General features: G+C 38.3%; 1 protein-coding gene across 1 annotated transcript in view; it reads right to left on the bottom strand.

Moving 5' to 3' along the window:
* Positions 1 to 26126, bottom strand: part of ARHGEF28 (Rho guanine nucleotide exchange factor 28) — a 129361-nt gene that overhangs the window by 83741 nt on the left and 19494 nt on the right. Inside the window, exons 3-8 of the mRNA XM_032626938.1 lie at positions 23127 to 23407; positions 18375 to 18582; positions 15554 to 15665; positions 11863 to 11905; positions 7309 to 7432; positions 6839 to 6971 (exon numbers count right to left, since the gene is read on the bottom strand). Of these exons, the coding sequence (XP_032482829.1) occupies positions 6839 to 6971; positions 7309 to 7432; positions 11863 to 11905; positions 15554 to 15665; positions 18375 to 18582; positions 23127 to 23407 (901 nt within the window). The remainder of the gene's footprint in view (positions 1 to 6838; positions 6972 to 7308; positions 7433 to 11862; positions 11906 to 15553; positions 15666 to 18374; positions 18583 to 23126; positions 23408 to 26126) is intronic.

A 26126-nucleotide genomic window follows, 5' to 3' on the forward strand; every position in this document is an offset into this window, starting at 1 on the left:
AATCATGCCCGACGTACACTTCTGTGTCTGCCTGAGAACTCAGGTACTACTATATGCCCTATATTAGTAAGGGACTCCTGACATATGGCAACTGCCTGCTCGTGCCCCAGGGAAAACGCCTATGAAGACGGAAAGAAAGAAAATGCACAACAATGCTAGAGAAAATGTACTGTCAGGCTCCGAGAGAATTCCTACTAACTAGAGGAAACCAAATTAAAAGAGAAAAGTTAGCAGCTTGCCTACATTTCACTTCACAAAACAACGTGGCCGCATCTCACTGAAAGAAGTAAGGGAACACTTTGCCTGCCCCCTCGTGTCCGCAGGCTCAGAGAGCTCCCTGCAAGGGGACTACTTCCTGCCAGGCTGCTGTCTTCTTGCCCCCTCTGCTCTCCCACCTTCACATCACCTACCACCACACCCTCATCCTGCCCACCCCACCCCGAGACGCTGAGTGCACATGGAGGAGCCAGAGGCTTATCAGAAACTTCAGGAGAAAAATCCTTCCACAAGGGTAGCGGGGCTCACTGAGGCCCGTCAAACAGTGACCGCAGCCCCTTGAGAATGGAGCAAGACGCGGAGCCCACAACCTTCCTCCCGCTGTAGGTCTTCGGTGGCACCCAGCCAACACCTCAATGGCCAGTGAGCAGAAGACAGGCTGGTCCACGTACTGGTCCTGCAGGCAAACATCAAAATGGCATGGCTCTCTCCTCACCCCAGAACAAGAGAATGAAAGGATAAGGAAAAAAGTAGAAGCTAGGAGGCACCACAGAACAAAGTTACACTGAAAACTCACAGGAAGAGGGAGCCACTGAATATTATGAAATCCAGAAATGGAGAAGAAAAATTTGTATATTTGAAATGTGTCCTCCCTAAGAGACACAAAACAGACATAAAATAGGACCAAAAGGCCGTGAAGGGAGTATAGGATGTGACCATAGGCCAACAGGATGACAGGGAAACGGAGCTTTGTGAGACGACAAAGTACTACAAGGAAGAAAAAAGAGCAAGAGAGCGGAATTTAAACCAAATTGAGAAGATTCGATGTGACAAAGTATCAAAGCAGTGCTATGAAATTAAACTTGAAAGAGTCCCTCCAGAATGTGGAGAAAAAGAAGCGTATAATTATCAAACAAGGCGTCATACAAATATGACAGATGACAGATCACACTTCTCTAAGGAAGAAATCAGAAAAATGAGGTCAGAAGTAACAACTGACAGCCGCAACTGACAAAAACTTTTAGAAAGCTTAAAAAGAACCAAAAAAGGCAAATCAAAAGGTCTTACTGTTTTCTAGGAAAAAATCATTAAATTATACCTATTCTATAGACACAGTCTGACAATATCCCTATGATCAAAAAATTAAAAGTCCTCAAGCATCTAGGCAGAAAAAGCAGGTTACCAGCAAGGGAATGAGGACAGGCCGGCCCCAGAATTTTCTACTGTACTATAATATTCAATGCCCAGATATAAGGGACCACTGTTGGCAGAGTCTTGAGGGGAAAAGGTTTGACTGAAGAATTTATTTAGCCAGATAAAACTGGTTTTATTGTGTGAAAGAAGCGAAGATATGCCCTTAGATACACAAGATTTCAGAAAACAGATTACTCCAATAACCTTCTTGGAAAAAAAATTACCTGAAATCCTATTGCCTATTAAAAGCAGAATCAAAATTAAGAGTTCAGAATGGATCAGCTTCATCAAAGGAAAAAAAAAAAAGAGCAAAAGTGAGCACTGAAACCAAAGAATCACATCTAAGAAATTATTGTTAAGTAGAGACACAGAACTGAATACAAATATCAAATTATTGTTGAAATAGAAAATTATTCCTGGAAGATTAAACACACATTATAAAAGTAATAATGAATTCAGCATACTCACAGAGGCTGGGGGGGGAAAAGGGTAACTATAAGGGAAATAAGAGTATTCAATTATAAGCCTCACACAGCCTTAAACTTATTATTAGTTAAGTCTTAAAAGAGCATATCTTGCCCAATCCCTGAAGAAGATAAAAGACAACAACACATGGTCTAAATAGCTGAACCAGACATCAAGGAAAACAGCAAAGAACTATAAAAGATAGCTGACAGTTGTAAAATTAAATGTAAATAAGGAAAAAACCCTTATAAAACAAAGGTCTCTCGGTTACATTACAGATTACCTATAGCTAGATTAAAGACACACACCTCAAATTAAAAACACAGAAATAGGTAAGAGAAATACAAACAAAAGGAAAGCAAGAAGAATATTAATTTTAAACAAAGTAAAATTCTTATAAACGGCATTTAACCGCATTAGGGTAGTTTTAAGTTTATGAAAGTTAAATATGCAGTGAAGTTGTGATTAAACTTCTGTGCATCAAATAATGTAACATCAAAATATAGGTAGTGAAATCTATTTATAAACAAGGAGAATTTTATAGAAATACAATATTTGCGGAAAACTAGCAACTCAGGCTTTAATAAAGAAGAATACAGACACCAAGATTTTGAATATTTATATTATTTGTTTTATAGCATATTGTCTTTTTAAGATTAGAAATATTAATATTCACAATTTAAAAATACACCATGAAGTAGGATTATTTACCAATAACAGCAGTCTGAACGTTGTATTCTCCTACCCAATGTAAAAAACTTAATAACCAAAGTTTAAATGCCCAATACTCCCTTCCCCCCAAAACTGTAAATCTTAAAACTTCTAAAAGACTATGGTTAAAGAGGAAATTAAACATATACTCAAACTGATTCTAGAATTTAATCTAAGGCAATGATCAAAGATGTGGGCAGTGATATGTGGAAAAGAATGCTCCTTGCAACATTATTTACGTTGTGAAAAAATTGGAAAAAACTTAAATGCACAACAAGTAAGGAACAATTAAGCACATTTGATATCATCAAATGAGACATTAGCATACAAAGCTGACTTTTTGATTAGGAGGGATTCCATAAAAATATGTGATTAGGAGGGATTAGGAGGGATTCCATGTGATTAGGAGGGATTCCATAAAAATATGAATAGCAATTTTCTCTAGGTGGTAAAAGTCTGGATAATTTTGTTTCTCCTTAAACCTTGTATCTTCTATGAACTCTGCTGCCTTTTTAAAAAATATTAATGACCATTTTAAAAGCTAAATATAATCTATGTACTTTCAGCAATTTCCATCTTCCACTAAAACTTTCATGACAACCCACTTGACCAACTCAGTATGAACCAACATATTCTGTACTGCATGAATTTGCCTTTCAGTGATCCCTAAGCTTTCAGTAATCATTAACTACATATGAGTGTCTAAGGGCCCAGCTTTGCGATAGCTGCTGTAGGGGATACAAAAGAACCATTATGTGACTACAGACCTCCAAGAACATAAAGTCTATGCTAGTAGTTAAAATCAGAAGAGGCTGTACATACCCCAGTATTAAACTGGATAGGATAAATAGATCCTAAGTGTGGCGTGCAGGAACTCAAGCCGCAGTGGTCAAGGAAGACCTCCCAAGAAGAGGCAAGAAATCTGGATGAAGTAGAGGAGCAGGGAAAACTGAGAGATAGGAGATTATTGTAAGTGAAGGAACAGAGGCAGGAAAACATACACACCGGGAGAAAAGACAACAGGCCTGGCAAGGCCTCTGGTTGTAAACCAAGGCTGAACAGGGAAGTAACCGTAGGACTAGCCAGCAGGATGCAGGTAGAACCGAATGCACATCTGAAAAGCCTGGGCTTAGTCCAGTAAACAAAAAAGAGAGAAGTCCTCAAGCATATGTGTGCGGATGGAAGCAGTGCTTCATTAAGATTAAGGTGGTGAGGGGCTTCCCTGGTGGCGCAGTGGTTGGGAGTCCGCCTGCCGATGCAGGGGACACGGGTTCGTGCCCCGGTCCGGGAGGATCCCACGTGCCACGGAGCGGCTGGGCCCGTGAGCCATGGCCGCTGACAGACGCCTGTGCGTCTGGAGCCTGTGCTCCCTAACGGGAGAGGCCACAACAGTGAGAGGCCTGCGTACCGCAAAAAAAAAAAAAAAAAAAAAGATTAAGGTGGTGAAAGTATCCAGAATAAATTGTAAGTAAAAATACCTAGAGAGAGGGGAAACTAGAACAGTTTGCTGTCAGCAGTCCAGAGGTGGTGATGAGAAGCCACCAGAGCAGGAACAGTGAGAAGAAATGAAAGAAGGACCACGTGGACTGGGGTGCCAGGAGGAAGAGGAACTAAGAGTCAACATGCCCAACGTTCGAGCTGGTACCATCAACACAGCAAGAACAGCCTTCTGCATGTGGACTGTAAGGTCGGTTTTAGACACGTTGGTCTGGGAGACAAGAAGATCTTTGGGTGATGATGCCCACAGACAGGGTGTGACCGGGACAGTCTTGGTTTACACTGTAGCTCTGCCATAATGCTCAAATATAGCCACAAGTTACATGGGGGCTCAGCCTCTCTTGGCAACCAGAAATATGGAATTAGAAAGTGAGCGATAAAGATGTGAATCTGGGAAGAACAGGCTTAAGTACAGTATTTTAGAACAAAAGACTGGATGACTATACTTAGAAACAATACCAAGAAAAGAACAGATGCCCAAGAACTGAGTTTGGAGGGTACTCAAAGTTAGGAGAAAGGAGACAATACAGGTGGTAAACAGAAGAGTAGCGTGCCATGGAAAAGAGGACATCTATCTACACAAAGGGACAATAAACATGGAAACAGGAGAGAGATCAGTGAGTCTGAGAACAGTAATGAGGAAAGATGCTAAGGTCAAGGGCAAGACATCTGTTACGTAGTGGGAACAGAGGCCAAAATCAGATGGTTAAGGAAGAAGTGGCAGGAACAGACGTCAGGGCAGTGAGTGGAGGTTGCCCAACTTGAGGAGTTTGTCTTAAAATGAGGGGAGGGAAAGGTCATGGATGTGGCTGGGGGGTACAGCTGAAGAGATCCAGCCCTATGAACAAGAAAAGAGCCACAACCGATGAAACATATGCCATCAAACCCATAAACTGACTGCTGACATGGGGGCAAGCCATTAACAACCCATGAACAGGGACTTCTCTGGTGGTCCAGTGGCTGGGACTCCACGCTCCCAGGGCAGGGGTCCCAGGTTCCATCCCTGGTCGGGGAGCTGGATCCCACAAGCCACAACTGAGAGTTCGCATGCCACAACTGGAGATCTCACATGCCGCAACTAAAGACACCACATTCCGCAACTAAAAAGATCCCGCATGCCGCAACTAAAACATCCTGTGTGCCGTGGCTGAGACCCAACACAGCCAAATAAATAAATAAAATGAATGTTTAAAAAAAAATCCACAAACAATACTTTTGGCAAACTTCTAAAAAATTAGCAAATTAAATCACAGCTGAACTGCTTGATGCTATTTGTTTTTTAATTAGTAGACTTTATTTTTTAGAGTAGTTTTACTATTATTATTATTTTGCTTGATGCTATCTCAGGTCACATAAAAGAAAGAAATCAAGTCTCCAAGGAAAGTAAGGTTCAAGCATGCAGTGAAACTGGCATCATTAAAGACAGTGTGAATGGATACATTTAAATTTTTAATTTAATCATTTCTAGGAATTTAATGAAGAACTTTACATATAACCTTCCTCTGCTCCTCACCTCCCTTTGTACTCCCATCCCACCCCCCAAATGTTCCCCTAATTCTGGCCACCAACAAACACCATGAAATGGATTTCACCTGCCTGGGCCTAAATTCCTTTGCACTGAAATATTCTTTCACTCCATAAATATTTACTAAGCCCCTGCTATGCAAAAGCATTGTTCTAGGCACTGTGGATATAGCAGAGAACAAAATCAACAGACAAAAATCCATCCCTCGTAGAGTTTATATTCTGGTGAAGGAGACAGATAATAAAATTGACAAACAGAACAGAGAGTGAATGCTATAGTGGGATAAAAAGGAGGAAAAGGGGGCAAATGAGCCAAGCAGAGGGTGGTCAAGAAAGGCCTGACTGGGGGGTGTTATCTGAAGCAGACCTGAAGGAGGTGAGGGGACAAATCACACAGCTAACTGAGGGGAGAGCACTGCAGGCAGAGCGAACCGCAGGAAAGGCCCCATGGCAGGAGCATGCCTGATGCCCGGAGTATTGGAAGAACAGCAAAGATGCCAGAGGGACTGAAGCAGAAGAGTGGGAGGAGTGAATGACAGGAGAGATCACGGGGGCCTTGCAGCCACTGTCAGGGCTCTGGCCATGCTCAGGATGACAGGAAGCCATCGGAGGATCTGGAACACAAGGACAAATGCCTTGACAAACTCGCTCGGACTGAGATTTTGAGAACTATGCTTTTTGCAGTAAAATCACAAGGAGACCAGTTGCAAAGCTACTGAAATGATGGCTTTAGACCAGGGTGATAACAGTGGCTGGGGTGAGAAGAGGCTGACTTCCACATATATTTTGAAGATAGAGCCAGGAGGAATGCTGAAGAGTGTGGCACTGAGAGAAAGAGAGGTATATAGAAATACTCCAAGGTTTTTGGCACGAGCATTTGGCTGGAATGATGGAACTGCCATTAAACTGAGAGGGTCAGTTTGTAGGTGGGCACAGAACGGGGAGAATGGAGCTCCATCTGAGATGCTGTTTAGACAGCATCCAAGTGGAGACATCAGAAGGCAGTGAGGTGTAACAGTCTGGGTTCTAGGAGAGACTATCGCCTGTGGACACAAAGTACTGACTCAACCATCCTCGGTCATTGCTTGCTGATGAAACCACACAGAGACATGAAAACAAAAGTCTACATGAACACACTGAGAATACTGCACTGGCAGTATTCTCAGGGAGCTTACTGTTTGGGGAGGCCAAGCACGCACGAAGACAGCACACACGGGGCCCAAGAACTTACTGGAACACTGGAACGACTCTTTCCCCAGGAGCGTTTTATCACAAACCAAACACTGTAGAGTCCCAGAAAATGTTCCAGGGACAAACTGATGTCGACTCAGTTTCTCTTTGTCTTTGGCATCCTTGCCTTTTGTCTTTAGATGTGGCAGCAGCAGCAAAGTGGGGAGAAAAGAGAAATGCTCAGAGCCAATTGACTTACAAAAGTCATACAAAGTCTCTACGTGTTCTATCAGGACAGAAGGGCCACACACCAACAAGTGTGATAATGCCAAAATGTAACAGCACCCAGGATGAAGTGGTCTCAGTATTTTCAATGACTTGGACAATACCCCATAAGGAATACAGAGGTTTTTAAATATGTGTGTACAAAACCTAAGGTAAATGATTTTAAAGGGAAAGTGGAAACTATACTAATTGCTCAGAAACTGAGCATCTACGCTTTATAGACGATAGGCATAAAACCTTAATTACCTTAGATTTATTCCGAGGGCTGGTCATCCTGTTCATGAGGAAGCTGAAAGTTCGGCTCACTTTGTACTTTTCAGACTCTGATTTGGCAGGTATGATGTATTTATCCCATTCTTCTTCCTGAATTCTACAAAAAAGAATCTGTTATCACAGCTTATAAAACTTACCAGAGGGAGCAAAAGAGAGCAGTCATACATATGTGTGTGTATGTATGTGTGTGTATGTATACAAACACGCAGATGTATTTTGTACATATTATTTTTACACATATATATCGTTCAGGCTTTAATGGTTATTCTAAAGATAAGGATAGAAACTATTAAAAATATATCTTATAGATGAATAGGTGGATAAGTGTATGATAAAGCAACTATCTCACAGTGTTAACACTTACAGAATCTAAGTGGTGGAAATAGGTATTCTAATATATAATTCTTTCTAATATATATATTCTTTCTATTATATATATTCTAATACATAATTCTTTCAGCTTTTCTGCATACTTTAAAATTTTCATATTAAAATATTAGAGAAATAAAGGAAATCTTACACTTATAATTTTACTCTGAAAACATTCATCTCCCTGTTTACTAGGCTAATAGAATTTTCCTAGCACATAGAAGCCAAATAACCAACGACATCAAACTGGATTTTATTTATTTTTAGAACAGAGATAATACTCAGCAGACACACATTTCCTTTGTCAATACAGCCTGAGAAACAGACTGTCTGCCTCATGGTTCCATCTCCCCCACTCAATCAGGCTATTTGCAATCTGAGACTCTAGGTTGCAAAGGAGAGAACATTGTGGAAATTCCCCCCCAATAAGAGGCAACTTAGAGGTAATTGTACCCAACCTGTGAACACACTGAACATCACTGATTTTCCTCTAATCCACAGAATCATTCTTTAGGGAAAAAAAAAAAAATCCCAGCTATGAAGAGGAAATTTCCCTGGAACTTTTATATTTCCCCTAGAACTTTCTCTGATGGTCTTGTATTCTAACATTATTACAAAAAGAGAAAGAGAGACTGAATATATTAAAGACCAGCAAAGGCATCATGTCAAACCAGATAACACTTCTGTAGACAATTTCCAAAATGAACATTTCATAACCCATGTCTCTCCTATCCCTCAAACTTCTTACTTGTCAGCATTAGTGGCTAATACATTCATCTCTGGGGAATACCTTCAAAAGCAGTCATACTATTGATATGCACCAAAATACATATGATTACATTTTACAAAAACGACTTAAAAGACAACTTCTAGGACTTCAGTTTTTCTCATCTGATCAAAGACTAAGTTATTTCTAAGGCCCTTTCTCACGCTTAAATATAATAAGTACTTAACTGGTACATATTAGACAAAACTAAGTTATTTGACCTCTATATTAGGTAATTGAGAGTTCAAACCTCAGTGAATGCATTTAGCATAAATAATAAATTACTTCAGAGCTACCTCTTGGTCACGCAGGTATAGTCAGGACAGTGGGTGTCCTGCCACTCGAACCCTACACAGTTCATGAAATTGGGTTTGCTACTGAGAGAAAACAGTTGAAAAAGTTAGAAAGGAAAGATGGAAAACAGAAGCGCCCTACACTACTCAGAATAACACAAGGAACTTAGACCCTCTTATTTCCTTTCTACTTCCACAGCCACCTTCTTAGATAAATCACTGGTTAATATATCCGTAAATTTCCATACCTCTTGTGTCTTCGGCATCCTAATTTGCAAAACTCGTAGAATAATATTCAACAGGCTCACTTTTGGAATGGGGAAAAAAGCACACGTGACAGCTGAGAAAGAGTCCTCTCTGGAACACTTTTTTGGGACCCCACCAAGAGCCACCCAATGTCTAAGAGAAGAAAAATATGGGGTGGAAACCTAAATCTCAGAATGGAAGAACGATAAGGTCAATGTGATTTTTGAGGTGAAGAAGTCCTCTCCCCTACTTCCCAGCAGGAACACAACTACACTCTCTCAAATGAAAGAAAATGAGTTCCTGTTTACCAGACTCTACTCCCAACTCCCTATGCTACAGAAGACTGTATCAAGAACAATGTTACAGTTTTGATTTAAAACCTACAGATGCACTGCGATTTATTTTTTAAAAAAGACATAAAATCGTACCACTTAATCTTTAATTCCAAAGGTTGACAAGAACCGAGATGACAAAGTAAACAAAACAAACAAAAAAACTGAAACCCTAAATATTAAAAACTCTGAATCATCTAACCTGGTAGACATGTCAATATCATAGACATGACCCACTTTCAGATTATTACAATGGGAAACACAGTGTAACTTCTGGGCAGATGCAGAAGGTTGGTTGATTCCATGTTTCAAATCTAATTTAACTATGTGGTATTCACTTACGTAAAAATTAGGTACTTTAGAGAAGAACTCAGAAAGGAAAAATCCTCAACTGATTTCACAACAGAATGTAAACAGCTTTTCAATTTATAAGAATCTGGAAAAATTTACTTAAACTCTTTCAACATCCCAGAACAAGAATGCCTAACTCTATTATCAATTTGATGACCAATGGAATTACCCACAATAAAGTTTTACAAGCCCCATTCTTCAGAGATTCTTGGCATTACCTTTTCAATAGGTAAACAGATATTTTAAGTATCTTAATAATATGGATATAGCCTCAATATCTTAATCCTTAACCTATTATATCTATAACCTATTTTTTAAAAGAACTGGGCATCTAAGTATTTAAAAAGCTCCAACTATCCAAATTGAAAACTGACGCAGGTGAAACTTCAACTTTGAACAGCCAGATTCTCATTTTCTTAAAAAAAATAAAAGGTAACAGATGTATCAGATTTAAGATAGATGGTGGCAATAAAATAACTGAGTTGTACCGTATAATCCTAAGATGGGATAGATGAAGTACCTGCTCCTATATGAGCCTGCAAGGTCTGGAGTGAGCCCCCCTTTTAGCTGGCTGCACTCTTTTCCAGAAACGAAGTGATCAACATAAATAAGGGAATTCCAAAGGCGGCAAACCCCCAAGCAAATGTCTATAGCATGACCAAAGCAAATCAAAGCATTAGGTCTAGCCAGGGACCTTATTGGTGTATCCTACAAGGTATCAGGAACATAGCAGGGGAGATGGAATATCTACTCTACTAGATACACCAGGGGATATGACTAAGAAAGATGCTTTCGGGATGCAGACCCAAGACAGACCCAAGAACAGGAAGAAGAAAACAAGAATGAGGAATATGAGAAAAATATTCATCCCATCCAATACATCCCTATACATCTCATCCAAGTTAACACATTTTATAGGCTAACATTTAACCAATTCTGACACTGGCTCTTCCAGTCTTAAATCCCTCTCTTAATGGAAAATATTTTTGATTTTTAAAAAATCCTTACAATCAGTCTATTACTGCTGCAATTGTTAAAAAGATAGCAAGGATAAGACTTCTAACCAGAACGATGACCAGAATGATGAACAAATTCCAGACCTAGTCAACAAACCGCTTACATGAAGTAATAAACGTAAGCAGCTTAAAACAGTGCCAGGAACATAAAAACACCCAACAACGGTCAGTTGCTGCTGCTCCCGCTGTCACCATCATCATTGCCCTGATGTCCTTTCATCATCAGCTTATTCTCAAAGGGCATTCTTAGTCTTCCTCTGTTTTATCGTTTCAGAATTTCTATTCTGGTCTCCAAAAAATAGGAATGAGCAAAAGGAGATTTTTTTTTTTCCTTCTTCTTCATACTTTCAGTCCAAGATTTAAAGCAAAATCATCCCTCTTGATCTATATAGTAAAAGGTTTCAGAGTTTGAGCATTAATAGCACCCAAATTAAAACCATTTTCCTCCTTTTCCCATGGTCTCTCAAAGCCAAGCACTTATACCATTTCTGACATAACCCCAGGGCTATTTCACAGCGTGATTCACGAGCAGTTAGTTTCTCAAGACCAACAGAGCGCAGCAATCCAGCCTGTTGCTAGTCAGCTGCCCAAGTTTTACTCTAAGGACAGTTTTACCTTCTAGGGAAAAGAGCAGCTTAGGCATACAGCTTTCAAATCTTCATATTAATCAGAGAACTCATAATGCTCAAAGCACTTTCTGCATCATTTATTCTTTGTTTCACACTTAACACTTCTAAGCGATACTCTACAACGACAGACGGCAGGGATGTTTAGGCACTTTCTAAAACTGACCCCGGGGGTCTGTTACCACAATAAGTCTTCTGTCGTAGTGGACAGACCTAGTGAGAACCTGATACCTTTCTAAAGCAGGTGGTCTCATACTGCTCCACGTGCTGCTGTACATTGGAAGTGTTTGGCTTTGAAAATAACCCCAGACTACTCTGTCCCCGGTCCTGAGGCCTGTTCATCTGGGGACTGAAAGGAACAGCTGGCAAACCTACACCCATACAGATCACAAAGGGTACAAAGGATTCAGGCAGACTCATTAGGCAGAAATGTCTCACAAACTATTGAACAGGTATCAAAAATGATGGGCACACATTTCCAAAGACGGATCGAGCAGTCCCTCAGGAAATTTGGAAGGGTTAAAATACCTTTTTTCTCTTGGAGGCTCCGGTAAGCTGTAAGCTCTTTGCTCTACGAGACACAGAACAATAAAATGAAAACGAAGGCAGACAAACGAGCAGTCGTGTGTTAGTCTGAAGTGCACACACTCAACCGTACATTATCGTTACACGTACCACCAGTTAGGAAATAATGAAAAAAGTCATTTTATTTGGGCATTGCTCTGGATATTTTTATCACCTTCCCTAATTTGGAGAGAACGGGGAGGAGGCCAACACAGGGAAACATTTAATGATTTTGTGAACTAAGTTAGCCTCAGCAAGGGGCAGCAAACATTTTCAGAAACGCAGAAAATCAGTTCTATGTTTCTGGATATTTCTCACCAGAGCGTCATCCCTTATTCGTAACACTAATTCCCCAACATACAGAATCAATAAATATCTTAGCGGCTTTTTAGCAAAGCTTAAAAGAAAAGTCTTGAAGGCCAGCCTAAGGAAGAGCCCATTTTAATGGAGCTGTAATGCCTTTACAGAGCAGCCAGTTCGGAGATGTGCTTTGTGGCTCATGAGAAAGGGAGAGCCCCTCCTCCATTGGACTGGGGTGGCTGGGTAGAAGGGGCGGGCTCATGCAAGCAGCGTAGCGCCATCTTGTTTCCCAAACCGGAGTACTTACTACAGGGATGGAGCAGAGACACTGATTTAGACAGTGAGAGAGACTGAAGGAGGGAACGGCCACTGTGGAGCACACCATCTACAGAGCAGGGACAAATCCTTTACCGTTACAATCCGGAAGAGTGAAGAGGCAAAACTAGGTTGCAAAGGGAGATAGGCCAGATATATACAGGGGAAAACTAATGAATACATATCTCCTGAAATGTGGAAATATCAACGTTGAACCCAAGACTATCTTGTAGGTAACAGAAAACCTACTCTGAAGAATTCGAAGACTTTTATTTTATTGCCATTAAATATTCTTCAGATTAAGTCATGGGCAGAAATCATTATCCTTTTTGTATACAGACTGAGGTGTCAGGAGAATAAGCCATATATCCCAAATAATCAAGCTAATAAAGTAACAGAATCAGACTCAGACAACTGGACAAAGTCTAACAGGATTCCATCCATCAGTGCACAATAATTTTCAAAAGTACATTCACTTCACTCCTCAAATTTTTAAGTGTAGAGCACTTTTGTCCATCTTGGTGATGCTGTAATTATCATTTTAACATGGAGAATATTCCTTTCTATCTAAATCCATGATGTACCCAAGGGAAATATAGGATTGGATTTTGTTTTATATATAAAAAGCATTAAATAATAAAGTTGCCACCATTGTACTCTTGGTCCCCTCAAAAACAACAACAAAAGCATGATAAATGATCGTAAGTAACCCTCTGAAAGTGACAAGAAAGAGAGGACATCACAAATAAGTAAAAAAGGACTGAAAGACTATCCTGTCTCTGTATATCTGTATTACATCAATAGCTCATTTACGGGCATTTTCCACTGAGGAAGGAAGACTTGGACTCTGTTCAAATAGAAAAAAAATTTTAGAACTATTCAAAACTCATTGAGAGAGGATTTATAACAACACAAATGTCAATTTACCTCTGATTAAGCAGATTAAACAATGAAACATTAGAATACATCTTTGAAGTAGTCAAGCTTTCACACCTGTGCCTTGATCACACACACACAGTTAAAATTATTTTTTCTTCCTTAAGAGCTAATTTATTCTTCACAGTCCTATGATTTTGACTGACCTAAATGATACCAATCCAAATGTTTGCTACCATAGAGGAATATCCATTGGAATTTTTGTACATTTAGTGTGTAGCCTCAACCTAAATTGCCTGTTTGTAATACCTCCTGGAGAGTGTCAAACTTCATCCAATAGCCCTATTTTTAAACATACTGTCTAAAGACAAGCTTTTATTCACAGAAAAAACAAAGGAATTGATTTCAGCTTTTTATTCTTTCTAATTCAAACGCGAAGATTTAAGGAATGCATGTAAAGCAAAAATACCCTCCCTTATTCATTAAAGAATTCATAAATCAGGGCTCTTTCCCCTTATAAACTATCCATTTTTCTCTCAGTCATCTGAGATTTCAAACATCAGAACTGTCGGAATTTAATAATCAGAGATACTACAGATATAAAGGCAAAGGCACCATTTTGCACACTGCACAAAGACTTAGAAGTGTTTTCCAAATAGTTACAGTACAAAGTTAATTCACCATCTCTAAGACTATCAGTGAAAAGGTGTCAAAGCTGCCATTAAAAGGAATCCCAACCTAAACTAAGGTTAGGGAGACCTGGAGATCCTAGAAAGACTTATGGTATTGAAAAAACATCCAGGGCAAATTCAATCCTCTTCTACTCCTGTCCCCTCAAGGTAGTTGTCTCCTTTCTTTCTCTTGGTCCTTTCTCTCCATCTTCCCATTCTAAAAATCAAAACTGACATTTATTATCAGTCCTGTTTTCTCTTTCTCCAAAAAGACATCCCAGAAAGGAAAAGGAAAAAAAAAATGCCTTGTAGCACTTATTCTGTATTTTATGTATTTTGTCTGCTACATTCATTCAACAAATATTGATTGAACATCTCCATACATTGGACATTGCTTTGGGATGGCAGGTCCAAGCACAAAGATGATGCTTTCACTGTTGTTCCACATGGCATAAGGATGCAAAAGAATGGCAATGTAACAAAGCAAGAATAAGAAAAAGGGAAAGGAAAAGAAGGAGTAAAATAAATTTTACTATTTTAAATATTTACTATTTTAAATATTCTATGCTGGGAAATTGAGAATACTTAAGCACATCTCTCACTTTCTGAGTCTTCTAAGGCTCTTAAGGATAACAGACAAAAAAAGGCATTATCTAATATATTGACAAAAAATTTGTTATAATGCTATGTATTACAGATTGACATTAATACTTCCAAATACAGCTTTAAATGTAATTATTACATAACAAATGGTACACAGAAAGTGTTAAATAATTACATTCCAGAATTAAGCTGAAAATTGGGGTAGCGGCTAAGAAGGGCTACAAGGGCAGCTCTGAGTTGCCACAATTGTTCTATTTATTGATCTCAATTCACTTTTGAAAATTCATCAAGCTACATGCTTATAACATGTACCCCTTTCTGTAGGTATACTACATTTCAATTAAAATTTTATTGTATAAAAGTTGTATTTCTGATTGCTTACATAGGCCACAAAAAAATGTTTGAGATATATTTACTTGTGTTTCAAGTATGTTCTGTTATTTTAACTTTCTAAAGTCCCTTGTTAAATAAAGAAATGAAGACAATCCATTTTGCAATGCTTTTGCAACTGTGAGGAATTGGATTATTTCAGCAATTTACATGTAGGACAAAAGTAACTTTTATAACTTCCTTAAATAAAATTCTCTAAAGCCCTCACAATAAAGAGCCTAGCATAAATCATAGTTTACACTGTCCTTGAGGAAAACATTTTATTCAAAAAAAAATAAGGCAACAGAGAGGTGTGTACACATCTGTGATTTCATCAAAATCAAATTTATACCTTGTCTGATATCCAATGAGAAAAGGATTTTGCTAAGCTTAGAAAAATCAATAGTGAAAATGAAATTGAAAATACTAGCCTGCTGCTCTTACATACTATGCACTTTTACTAACTGAAAATCCACTCTAGAAAAGAATGCTTTCACAGCCAAATGGTAACTAATGCTTACCTTCAGCTGAACTGCACACCGTAAAGTCACGGATCAATCGAGTTTTTCCTAAAGAAATTTTGGGTGATGAGCAGGAATAAGAACGTGAGCGGACTCCAGAAAACAATGATTCCTAAAAGAAATCATAACGAAGTTTAAAAACAATTCTACGGAAGACTTGAAAGTATGTGTGTTCATCATCAAAATCAGAACCTTTAAAAAAAGGATTCAACTTGAACGTTTCTGAGGTAATCTTATTAATGATTTGTTTCTGTTTGCCTCTCACAACTTTAAAAATGTTATTGTCTTTCTAATGCTTTAGTAAACTTGAGCTTTTGGGAATAGTTTCTATATTTCCTATATACTTTAGGATACAATCATGACATTCCAACCATGTTGGTTAAAAGTGAAAAATCAAGTCACATGACTTTCTCTGCGTATTCAACGAGTTTGACTTTTTTTTTAGCCTGAGTTGTCACTTACTTTTGTTACTTTAAACTGTAGCATTTAAGCAAAATTCCATATTAACTGAGATCTCTATACATAATTATTAGAAGGTAGAGGAACAGTCACCTAAAATGACAAGTTTTTAAAAGTTCCTAATGGCTATTCAAGTTTGTAATGTTAGCTGCAGCCTCCAGGAAAGAATGCATCAGGTCATTATACAAATCCTTCTAGTCTGTGCTCATCTTTCAACAGACCTTCCATCCAGCACTTCCTGGGATTTTGCTTGAATTATCACTTATTTATATATGTTCAACTTTATTTCTTTTAAATGACCTTCTATTTTTTTCCTGTTTTCCCAATTACCTATTATTTCTATTATTATATTGGCAACATACATGAAAAATGCAAGCTGGATAATTTTAAAAAATGCTTTTCTTACATGTTCTAGAAAATTTAAATGAATACACAATAGAATGCCACTAAAGCCATTTACGGCACCCAAATCCCATCCAACAGAGGCCTAGTGGCCTTAGGATTGATGCCCACCCCCATCCATCTTTAAGATACCACTTAAGGTTACATGTGAAAGAAAGTGGTGCAAAATGTGCTACTAAACTTAAGCCATCAGCAACTGTCCTTCTCACAAGCACTGCTCTTTTTCTCCCTAAGTGAACGCACATGGTTGCCCTAGGCTTACGGTTTAGTTGAAGAGCCTGGAGGAAAGTTGAAAACAGAAGCCAGATCTTGCTTCAAAAGGTCTTAAGCCATGGCTCCCTGACTTACTTATTGGGAAAGACCCAGTGGGCCTGGATGTCAGAAAGGCCAACCCGAGTTGTCCTATAACCCTAACAGTGAGTTGGCCACAAAGGGCCCTAGCCAAGTACCACCCTCTGCCTTTAAGTCATGCATGGTAATCATTTTTCATAACAGGACTTTGAAAATTATCCAGAATTCTTTGACAAAAAGTTACACAGGGTAATTACAGAGGCAAGGCAAGACATATTTTATAGGACAGATTCTTCTTAAAAGTGAACAGCATGGGGCTTCCCTGGTGGCGCAGTGGTTGAGAGTCCGCCTGCCAATGCAGGGGACACGGGTTCGTGCCCCGATCCGGGAAGATCCCACATGCCGCGGAGCGGCTGGGCCCGTGAGCCATGGCCGCTGAGCCTGCGCGTCCGGAACCTGTGCTCCGCAACGGGAGAAGCCACAACAGTGAGAGGCCCGCATACCGCAAAAAAAAAAAAAAAAAAAAAAAAAAAAAAAAAAAAAGTGAACAGCATGGAACTGTTTCACAAAGAATTACTTTTCATTCCAAGTAATGATGAATTTTTCACAGTTCCATTCAAAATGCAAATCTGAGAAGTAGCTACATTAACAACCATACCTATTTCTTATTATCCAGAAATATCACATGACCTTTAGGTTCAGAAGATTATGACAGCTCCACAGGACTCAGAGCTGAGGGAAGAGGATTCAGGATCCGGGGTCAGAAGGCCTAGATTTGAGTTCTGACTCTATCACCAAGCTTGGGCAATGTGGACATCTAATCTCTCCAGAACTTCAACTGATCAAAAATTAAAATAAAAGTACTCCCTTATATCCTAGGTGAGTTATGAGAAAATTAAACATTTTATATAAAAGCATGTTTTGTATATTGTAGAGAACACTACAAAAATAAAGCATTACCATAACCACCATATGTTTGTGGTATGAGACGTTTGGGCACAGCACACATTGTTTTATAGTAGTAAACTCGATTGAAAAAGAAAACAAGTGGACAACAGAAATCAAAAAGAAAACATAGGTCCAAACAGAAAAGGGCTTTCTCTGCAAGACTGGAAGAGTTTAGTCTTTTTAAAAGCCACAACAAAATGAAATTCCAATGCAAAAATGCCAATGACAGAAAAGCTGTCTCCTATGGAAAAACTGACAAAGGAGACATCTGGTGTTCCAGATGAGTCCTTGCAGCCAGGAACGCTCAACAAATGTCACCTCTGCCTTAGCAATATTATTTACCTTAACACCAGTGCCAACTAAAATTTTATGTGTGCAAAACAAGTTTGACCACTTAAACTCACTTCATACTACCAGCTTTTCTCCCATTGCTTAAGGGGTGATGGCAGAAATCACAGTATAAAATGGTAAAATTTTCCAAGTATGTGAAAGATTATCTGTATTGGTGGTGATTTGTGAAAACAAATCAGCCATTGTAAGTAAGGACTATACACGTTAGAGTGGGAGAGAGTAAAAAGGCAAGCTCAGGCAGCTCACGGGTCTTCAAAAAAAAAAAGTTTACACATGTGACCATAACATAATTTGTCTTTCAGAGATGGGTGGATTTAGACAACATATTTTTCAGGCTTATGATAAACCAAATTAATACCAATAAGAATACCTTCAGCTGCAGGCTACTTGATAAAGAAAGTGATTCAGTCCTGGAGATATTAAAATCTGGTTCAGTGTTGGTCTCAAAAGAGTCCAATTCATCCCCACTAGGAATGCCAGTTCTCGAGGAACTCTGAGACACTGGAGTGTAGCAAATGCGCGACCGCTCGTTATGCCCCTCTCCTTCACTGTCAGCATCCAGGGCATCAAGGCTGGAACTGGATGGAGCACAAAGTAAACAAACAACTAAATCACCAAGTAAGACAGAGCCATGGGTTTCTTTTTATTTATTTATTTTTTTGGGGGCTGCGTTGGGTCTTTGTTGCTGCTGTGGGCTTTCTCTAGTTGCAGCGAGCGGGGGCTACTCTTCCTTGTGGTGCACGGACTTCTCACTGCAGTTGCTTCTCTTGTTGTGGAGCACAGGCTCTAGGCGTGCTGGCTTCAGTAGTTGTGGCATGCAGGCTCAGTAGTTGTAGCTCACGGGCTCTAGAGCGCAGGCTCAGTAGTTGTGGCGCACAGACTTAGTTGCTCCATGGCATGTGAGATCCTCCCGGACCAGGACTCAAACCTGTGTCCCCTGCACTGGCAGGCGGATTCTTTACCACTGTGCCACTGGGGAAGTCCCGAGCCATGGGTTTCTATTTCTCTGAATTCAGATTTTCTCATTGGCGTCAGCTGCAATGGGCACCCGTTTAATATCTAACAAAATTCATGCTTAAGTGATTTTTATTGTTTTTTTCTCCCCCCAAATAGCCTCTTTTTAAACAAGATTTTATGTTTCCCCAAATGAACATTTCAACCTAGCAAAGGCCACTTCAAGTGCTCTAAGAAACAAAAGCTGGTTCAAGTTAGTACTATCCTCACGATTTTTGCTTTGTAAATATTATTATTACAAGCCCCAAATAGCTACCCTTCAAATATTAAAAACACAGACAAAACAGAGGCACTGAGCTGTCGGGGGTGGGGGGTGGGGTGGGGGGGTGGGGGGGGCAGGGGAGGGCCTTTGGGGCAATTTGCATGTGAAAAATACCACGTGGCATTCCCTCTTTCACCCCTGGACAACACACGGGGGTGGAGGCACACGTAAGAAAACAAGGAGAGACGTGCAAAGATCTCACCCCAGAGTTGGTGTCAAGAAATGGGTCAGGCACGAGTCAAGTGAGGTTCCAAATATGTCACATTCAATTATCATTTTTAGAGATTTAAAAAAATGATTCCCATGAAACTTACATGTCGGAAACAGGTGGTGATTCTGCTTATCTACTGCTTTTCTTTCCTCATTTAACTTTGATAACCATAAAATTAAAAGGCAAGAATTTGACCTTGCACATTCCTGGCTCCTTCCATCCATCTACATTTTAAACCACTCAAACTTTGAGGCCGAGGGCTTCCACAGGCATGTTAATGCACAGTGCATTTTTAAATGTATTTTTTCTTTGGTTGTTACAATTCTGGAGTTAAAATTTTAATAACAACACAATAAACCATCTTGATTTTGAAACACAAAGAACCAGAAACAGACTTCAAATTTGGTTATTTTCCTTAAAAAACCATAGGCTATTTAACGGCCACTGAATCTCAACTTAATAAATTATATGGCATTTGGAACAGAGATCCTACCATATATGTCTCTAATCCAAATACTCAGACTCATCTCTAATCCTTGAGCTATTTCAGGGTCCCTCCTGGGCACCAGCAAACCCAGCAGTAAAGGCCATGATCGTCACCACTGAGGATTTCCAACGTGGGGTTTTCTCCTTGGAGAACTCATTGAGGGCCTCCACCTTGACCTTGAGGAGGAGAGGACAAATTGGAGGTGGACTTCACACTTTAATTCAACTCCTAAAGATGGTGGAGAGCATAAAGTGAGTTCTCATAAAAAAAAAAAAACTAAAGCTTAGTTAAGAAAACCTTTCTGGTAAATGCTGATGCGTTGACTATTACAGTAATGTAACTACAAATATTTTAAGGTGCTATGTAGGTTCCTTAGTTCAGTGATGATCAGAAAGAGACCCGGGGTGGGAGTGGAGGGGAGATTTGCTGATGTCTTGTGCCTCTGCATTTGTCTTTCAACTTCTGATCGCCATACTAATGAAAATTAGTTCAAATGGTTGGCTGCCTACGAGAATATCGTGTTTTAACACGAGCCTTTCCAGTTATATACAGCATTTCTCCATCACTATGAATACACCCTAGAAGTATTTTATTTTATTCTTTATAGTATACTTTAAAACATTCATTTTTCTATTCATTCAAACTGGGCTACTATTTTCCTTTGTTAAGCTATTAAACTAAGATATTTGGTATCAAATAATATTATTTAGAATAATAATATTCTTCAGGATTACCTCTAGGTTTCTCATTTTATAACCATTTTTCAAAACCCCATTAGTGGGATATGAAATAGATTCAATAGGTTGTGACCAGCATTTTCTTTTCAAATAGTATAGAATAGAAAAAAGCAGAATATATAAAATAACATGTGGAATGTAACATTTGTTTAAATTTTATGTGTGTGTGTGAGGGGAAGGTTCATGGTATTACACGGATTTCTTTTTAAAACGAAAAAGAAATTCTTTTTTTCTTTCAAGAATTCTTTGTAAGACAAAAAAGGTTTAAAAAATGTAAGTTTTAAAACAAACACACGTCTTTTATCACCAAATTTTTGTTACATAATTTTTAAAAATAAATGTTGCATTGCTTATTCTCCCCTCAGTTTTTATTGTGAGCCCCAAAATTTCTCCTTCATGAGAAGTTCCCAGCCTCTGGGAATAAATTCACTTATTAATGAATTGGGTGCATTTCACTTTGGGTTCATTATCAATTGTTTCTTGTCTTCCACCATGACACCCACTGAAGGGAGGGTCCCACGGCCATGCCAGGGCCAAGATGGAGCTTTCTGGGGAACTCAAGTCCTTTCTCCTCATTCCTTTATTTTTCAGAGGAGATGGAATGTACAGGAGGTAAATTCAGAAGGGACCATTTTCTCATAAGACATCATCATCCTCTCCTTATTCCCTCCCCCCACACCTGAGCTATGACATTTTTACAGAGGCTTCAAATTACCTTTACTCAAACTGGACAGTTTTTCTTATATTCAAATCCGTCTGCAGCAGTGGGATGTTTAAATGTCCCAGAGAAGACCATGATCAGAAGATACAATTTAGATATCCTGTGAATATTTGCATATGCAGTACAGAGAGCCCATCTGTGGCTTTTCCTCCTTTTCGCTAGAGAAGCTCCTATAAAGAGCTTATTCACCTCTTGAGATCTGGGTCACAAACTCAACAGATCTTAAAGATCCTGCCAGAATGCATTAATCACATGGTTCAATCTGTCTCTGCAGAGCTCTGGAGAATCTTGCCTTGACCGTCAGCCTCTTGTCCCAAGCAGATTTGTGGAGAGCCCAAAATGTCCCATCAGTTCAATTTGCAGCCATGACCATGCAAGTATCTTTAAAACCATAATTCACACAATAAAAATCTAGAGAAAATCTTTTATTATTTATGCACCAGACATTACTCTTGGTACCGATATCTGTTAAAGTTTTATAACCTCAAGTTATTGTATATCAGTGCAAAATGGAGCCCAGTGATTGGCACCCAGTGACTGCTGCTTCCCCTCCCTTTCACTCCTTTCTGATTAAGCCTCTGTAGAATATTCATTCAGATAAATATTTATATACACACATATGTGTGTGCATTCTATTTTCATTTTGATTCATAATTTTATGTGTAAAACTAGACATATAATCAGAGGTCTAAGGCATGAGGAGAAAACAAGCTATTTCCTAAGGAAAGTAGAGAGAAGGATAAAATGAAATCAGTAAAAATGGGCCTATTCCCTAAAGAAAACAGACAACAGTATGAATGGATAAGACGTGAATACAAAGGTACAGGGTCACACACACACATACACACACACATATATATATATATATAAATATGTACAGTCATATCCTATACAATAAAACTATTGTTTTAGTGACATTTTTACACATACAAGAAACAGTGTAAGGTAACTATAAGTTACAGAGCATAAAAATAAAACAAACACCCATGAGCCCACTCAACTTGAAACGAACACTGGCCACACCATTGTTTTATTCCTTCTCATTCTCTACATTGCCTACTCAATGTAACAACTATCTTAAATTGGGGGATTTTTATCCTCTTCATTCTCATTTGTGATTTCCTTATTGCTTAAGCACATTATACATGCCCTATATTAACAGATTGTTTGCTTTTGCACTTTATAAAAGTGAAATCTAACTGAAGTATTTTGTGGCTCCTTTTTTTCATTCCCCACCATTTGGGCTATTTCCTACTGCAATAAATAGTCTTACATATGTCTCTTAGGACACAGAAGTAAAACTGCTGGGTCATAACATACATGCGTATCCAACTTTATAAGGAAATGCCAAAGTGTTTCCCAAAGTTATTATACAATTTTCACTCCTATGAACTGTACACAGGAGTTTCTATCGTATGCATTTCCACCAAAATATGGTGTTGCACTTTAAAATTTTTGCTTATCTAGTAAGTATTAAATGGTATCTCATGGTTTTCCTCTATTAGCTTTTTGTCACTTTTCTTATGTACCTTACTTTCAAGGCGAGGAATATAAGAACCTAAAAGGGGGCAAATTTTGATGTAGAAATAAAAATGGTGGGGACAATAACAATAAGAAAATAGAATTTTCTAAGTCCTGCTACAAGGTTCTTTGATTTTCTATATTTTCCCTCTAGAATGTAGTACCTTACCTTCTTTTCTTTAGATGACTTTGTTCCTTTTCAAATCCATGAAGACCAAAAGAAAGATTCAAACTGGAAGCATATGAACTAGATGGTGACATCAAAGACGGTTGGGCTTCGGTGTGTGATGTGACTTCTGTGTTCTCGTTTGGTGGGTACGTGCCAGCGCTGGTTTCAGTAGGAAGGATGGGCTTGCTGCTCTGAGGCCCCAGAGTAGAACCCATGGATTCAAGGCAAGTGTTTTCAGTGATTCCCTCTATATTAATATAGTTAATATCCAAATCACCAACCTGGTAGTTGAAAGAAAAATATTTGCTGAGCAAAGAATAAAGTTTTCATAATTTAAAAACCTTCCAACTTTTATCCTTTTTTGTTTGTTCTTGTTTTGCTTTATGTAAGCAGAGAATTCTTACATGATATATTTTTGTTCACATGGTTGCTATCCCATAATTCACAAAAGGAAGAAGACTGAGCATTTTATAAACTTTATTACAAAACCAGAAACTGACTATGCTTTTAGCATTTTATGAACCACTGACTCAAAAGAGGGGAAATGTTTTAAATACCTGAGAGGAAAACTAAAGAGTAGGCATTTTAGCTTATAAAATAGTTTATAGGAATCTGGGTAACTAAGTTAGTGGTGGTCACATAAATCTGAGTCTCCCAAACCAAAAGAAAACCAAATAAAGCTACATAAGACATATGGATTTAGCAGAACTAGAAGACAGACAATGCCCCAAACTTTAAATTACCTATAAATAATAAACATCAAATCTCAGCAAGAAACCTGTCATATACTTGCCGTAAGCCTTTGCATAGAGTAAGGGCAGCCTGGAAAAATCTGCATGGTAGGGAAAGCAGGGAGCTAGTGGAGGGCCTAAGACTGATCTAAAATCATCACCAGGAAGAGAAAGTACAGCTTCCTCTGGACCGTGTGAAAAAAAAAAGTCCCGGTTGATCAAAGCGCTTGCTCTAAGGAAGGGGCTTAAAAGTACTGGTGATCTGACGTAGTGGTCATCAAAAGGCATCACTTCTGGGGGAGAAGACAGTAAAAACGAAGAGAGTAACACCATTTAGAAATAAGACAGTGAAGGGGAAAAGAAGCAAAGGGGGAAATGTAGGGCCCTAAATCAACCACCATCATAATAATAATTTACTAAGGCAAAAACAATCAAGGAATGCTAGTGAGTGAGAGTCAAATCAGTAACTGGATATGTACAAAGACTCAAACTAACTCCTCACAAGATACACAATAATTTTTTTAAAAAAATAGTCATTTTACTGAAAAGAAATTTGGTAGATCAAAGATATCCCCAGTAATGGGACAAATTATTGTCATGTGCCTCCTGATACAATGCACTGAGAAGAACATGACATCACCTCTGTAATATTCCTGCCAATCACACATAACCTGAATCTAATCATAAGGAAATATAAGTCAAACCAAAATTAAAGGACAGTATAGCAAAAAACAAAATAAGAAAACAAACAATAACCTGGTCTGTATTCTTCAAAATTATCAATGTCACAAAAGACAAAGACTAAGGAACTGTCCCAGCTTAAAGGAGACTAAAGAGACACAACAACTAAATGCAAGATATGTTATTGAATTTTCTTTTGCTACAAGGAACATTATTGGGACAATTGACTAAAATTGAATAAGGTCTGTAGATAGCTAATAGTACTGTGTCAATGATGATTTCCTGATTTTGGTAACCATATGTGCTTAATAAGAGAATATCCATGCTTTTAGGAAAATACATCATGAAAGATTGAGGGGTAACGGGGCACCATATTTTCAATTTACTCCCAAATGTTTACTATTTATATACATATCATAAGCATTTGCATGTACACACACACAACACATACTTAGAATAATAGAGTAAAATATGGTAAAATTTGGAGATTTTTTTGATAAAGAATATACAGGGATTCTTTGTACTGAATTATGCAGGCTTGAAATGATGTCCAAATTAATGTTTTTTCAAAGTAGTTTACCTGACAGAGTAATTTTCAAAGTAGTTTTTGTCATGTGAGTTTCCTCATTAGATAGGCTGATAACCTTGAAAATTTATGGGAAACATCATAAACAAGCTAGCAATCTTTTCAGGCTTCTGTGCTAGGTTGACGGAGATGAAGAAAATTAGATAAAATTCTTTCCAGATATTGCTAAAAATTATTTTTGATATGCAGATTTTGGACTCGTCATTTTGTCCTTGCTATTCAAATGGACACAGGAACAGTAAAAGAAATGATGTAACTATACTACACCGATATAGTGAACTTTGTGATTTGTATCCAGATTTTGAGTTTTGTTTTCATGGCACAAATTCAGCAATCCTCTTCCTCATTTCAGTTTATCAATCAGGCTGTTCGTATTCTCTTTAAATGTATGATTCACATTATTAAAGCAATATTTCTCTCACTCAAAGTATTTCCAAACAGAAATTGTATCCTAACTTCATCTTTGGTTTGGGAAGTTATGCATTTTTAATGTATTTTAGAACATATAAAGACACAGTTTGCCCCCACATAATGTCCAGTCAAGTATAATTTTAGCTACTTGAAGTAAATGGAAGTGCTGTAGTATTCACTGAGGTTCAGAACGAAAAAAAAAAAAAAAATATATATATATATATATATATATATATATATATATATAAGGACTCAAATGTATTTCATTTAAACGCTGAGAAAATATGGCAACAGAATAAAACCATTAAAATCAGAATGTGGCTAGAGCAGAGTAAGTCCAATTACCTTGTATCTTCAAAGACTGTCCCCAGAACTCCCACTTTGTCCTAACTCTGTGTCTCACCCAGATTTCTATAACTAGGGCTGACATTCAGCTGCTTTACACCAAAAAAAACTATACCAGTTATATACAGCTGATGTCCATTCTGATTTATTGGTTCTTCTGTCGTTTTGAATATCATTCCGATCTATGCCATTTATACTATGCATTTAAGGTAACAATGTTTCATAACCCAAAGGAAAAAGCAAAGA

Source organism: Phocoena sinus, chromosome 3 (genome assembly GCF_008692025.1).
Source record: "Phocoena sinus isolate mPhoSin1 chromosome 3, mPhoSin1.pri, whole genome shotgun sequence".
NCBI lineage: Eukaryota > Metazoa > Chordata > Mammalia > Artiodactyla > Phocoenidae > Phocoena > Phocoena sinus.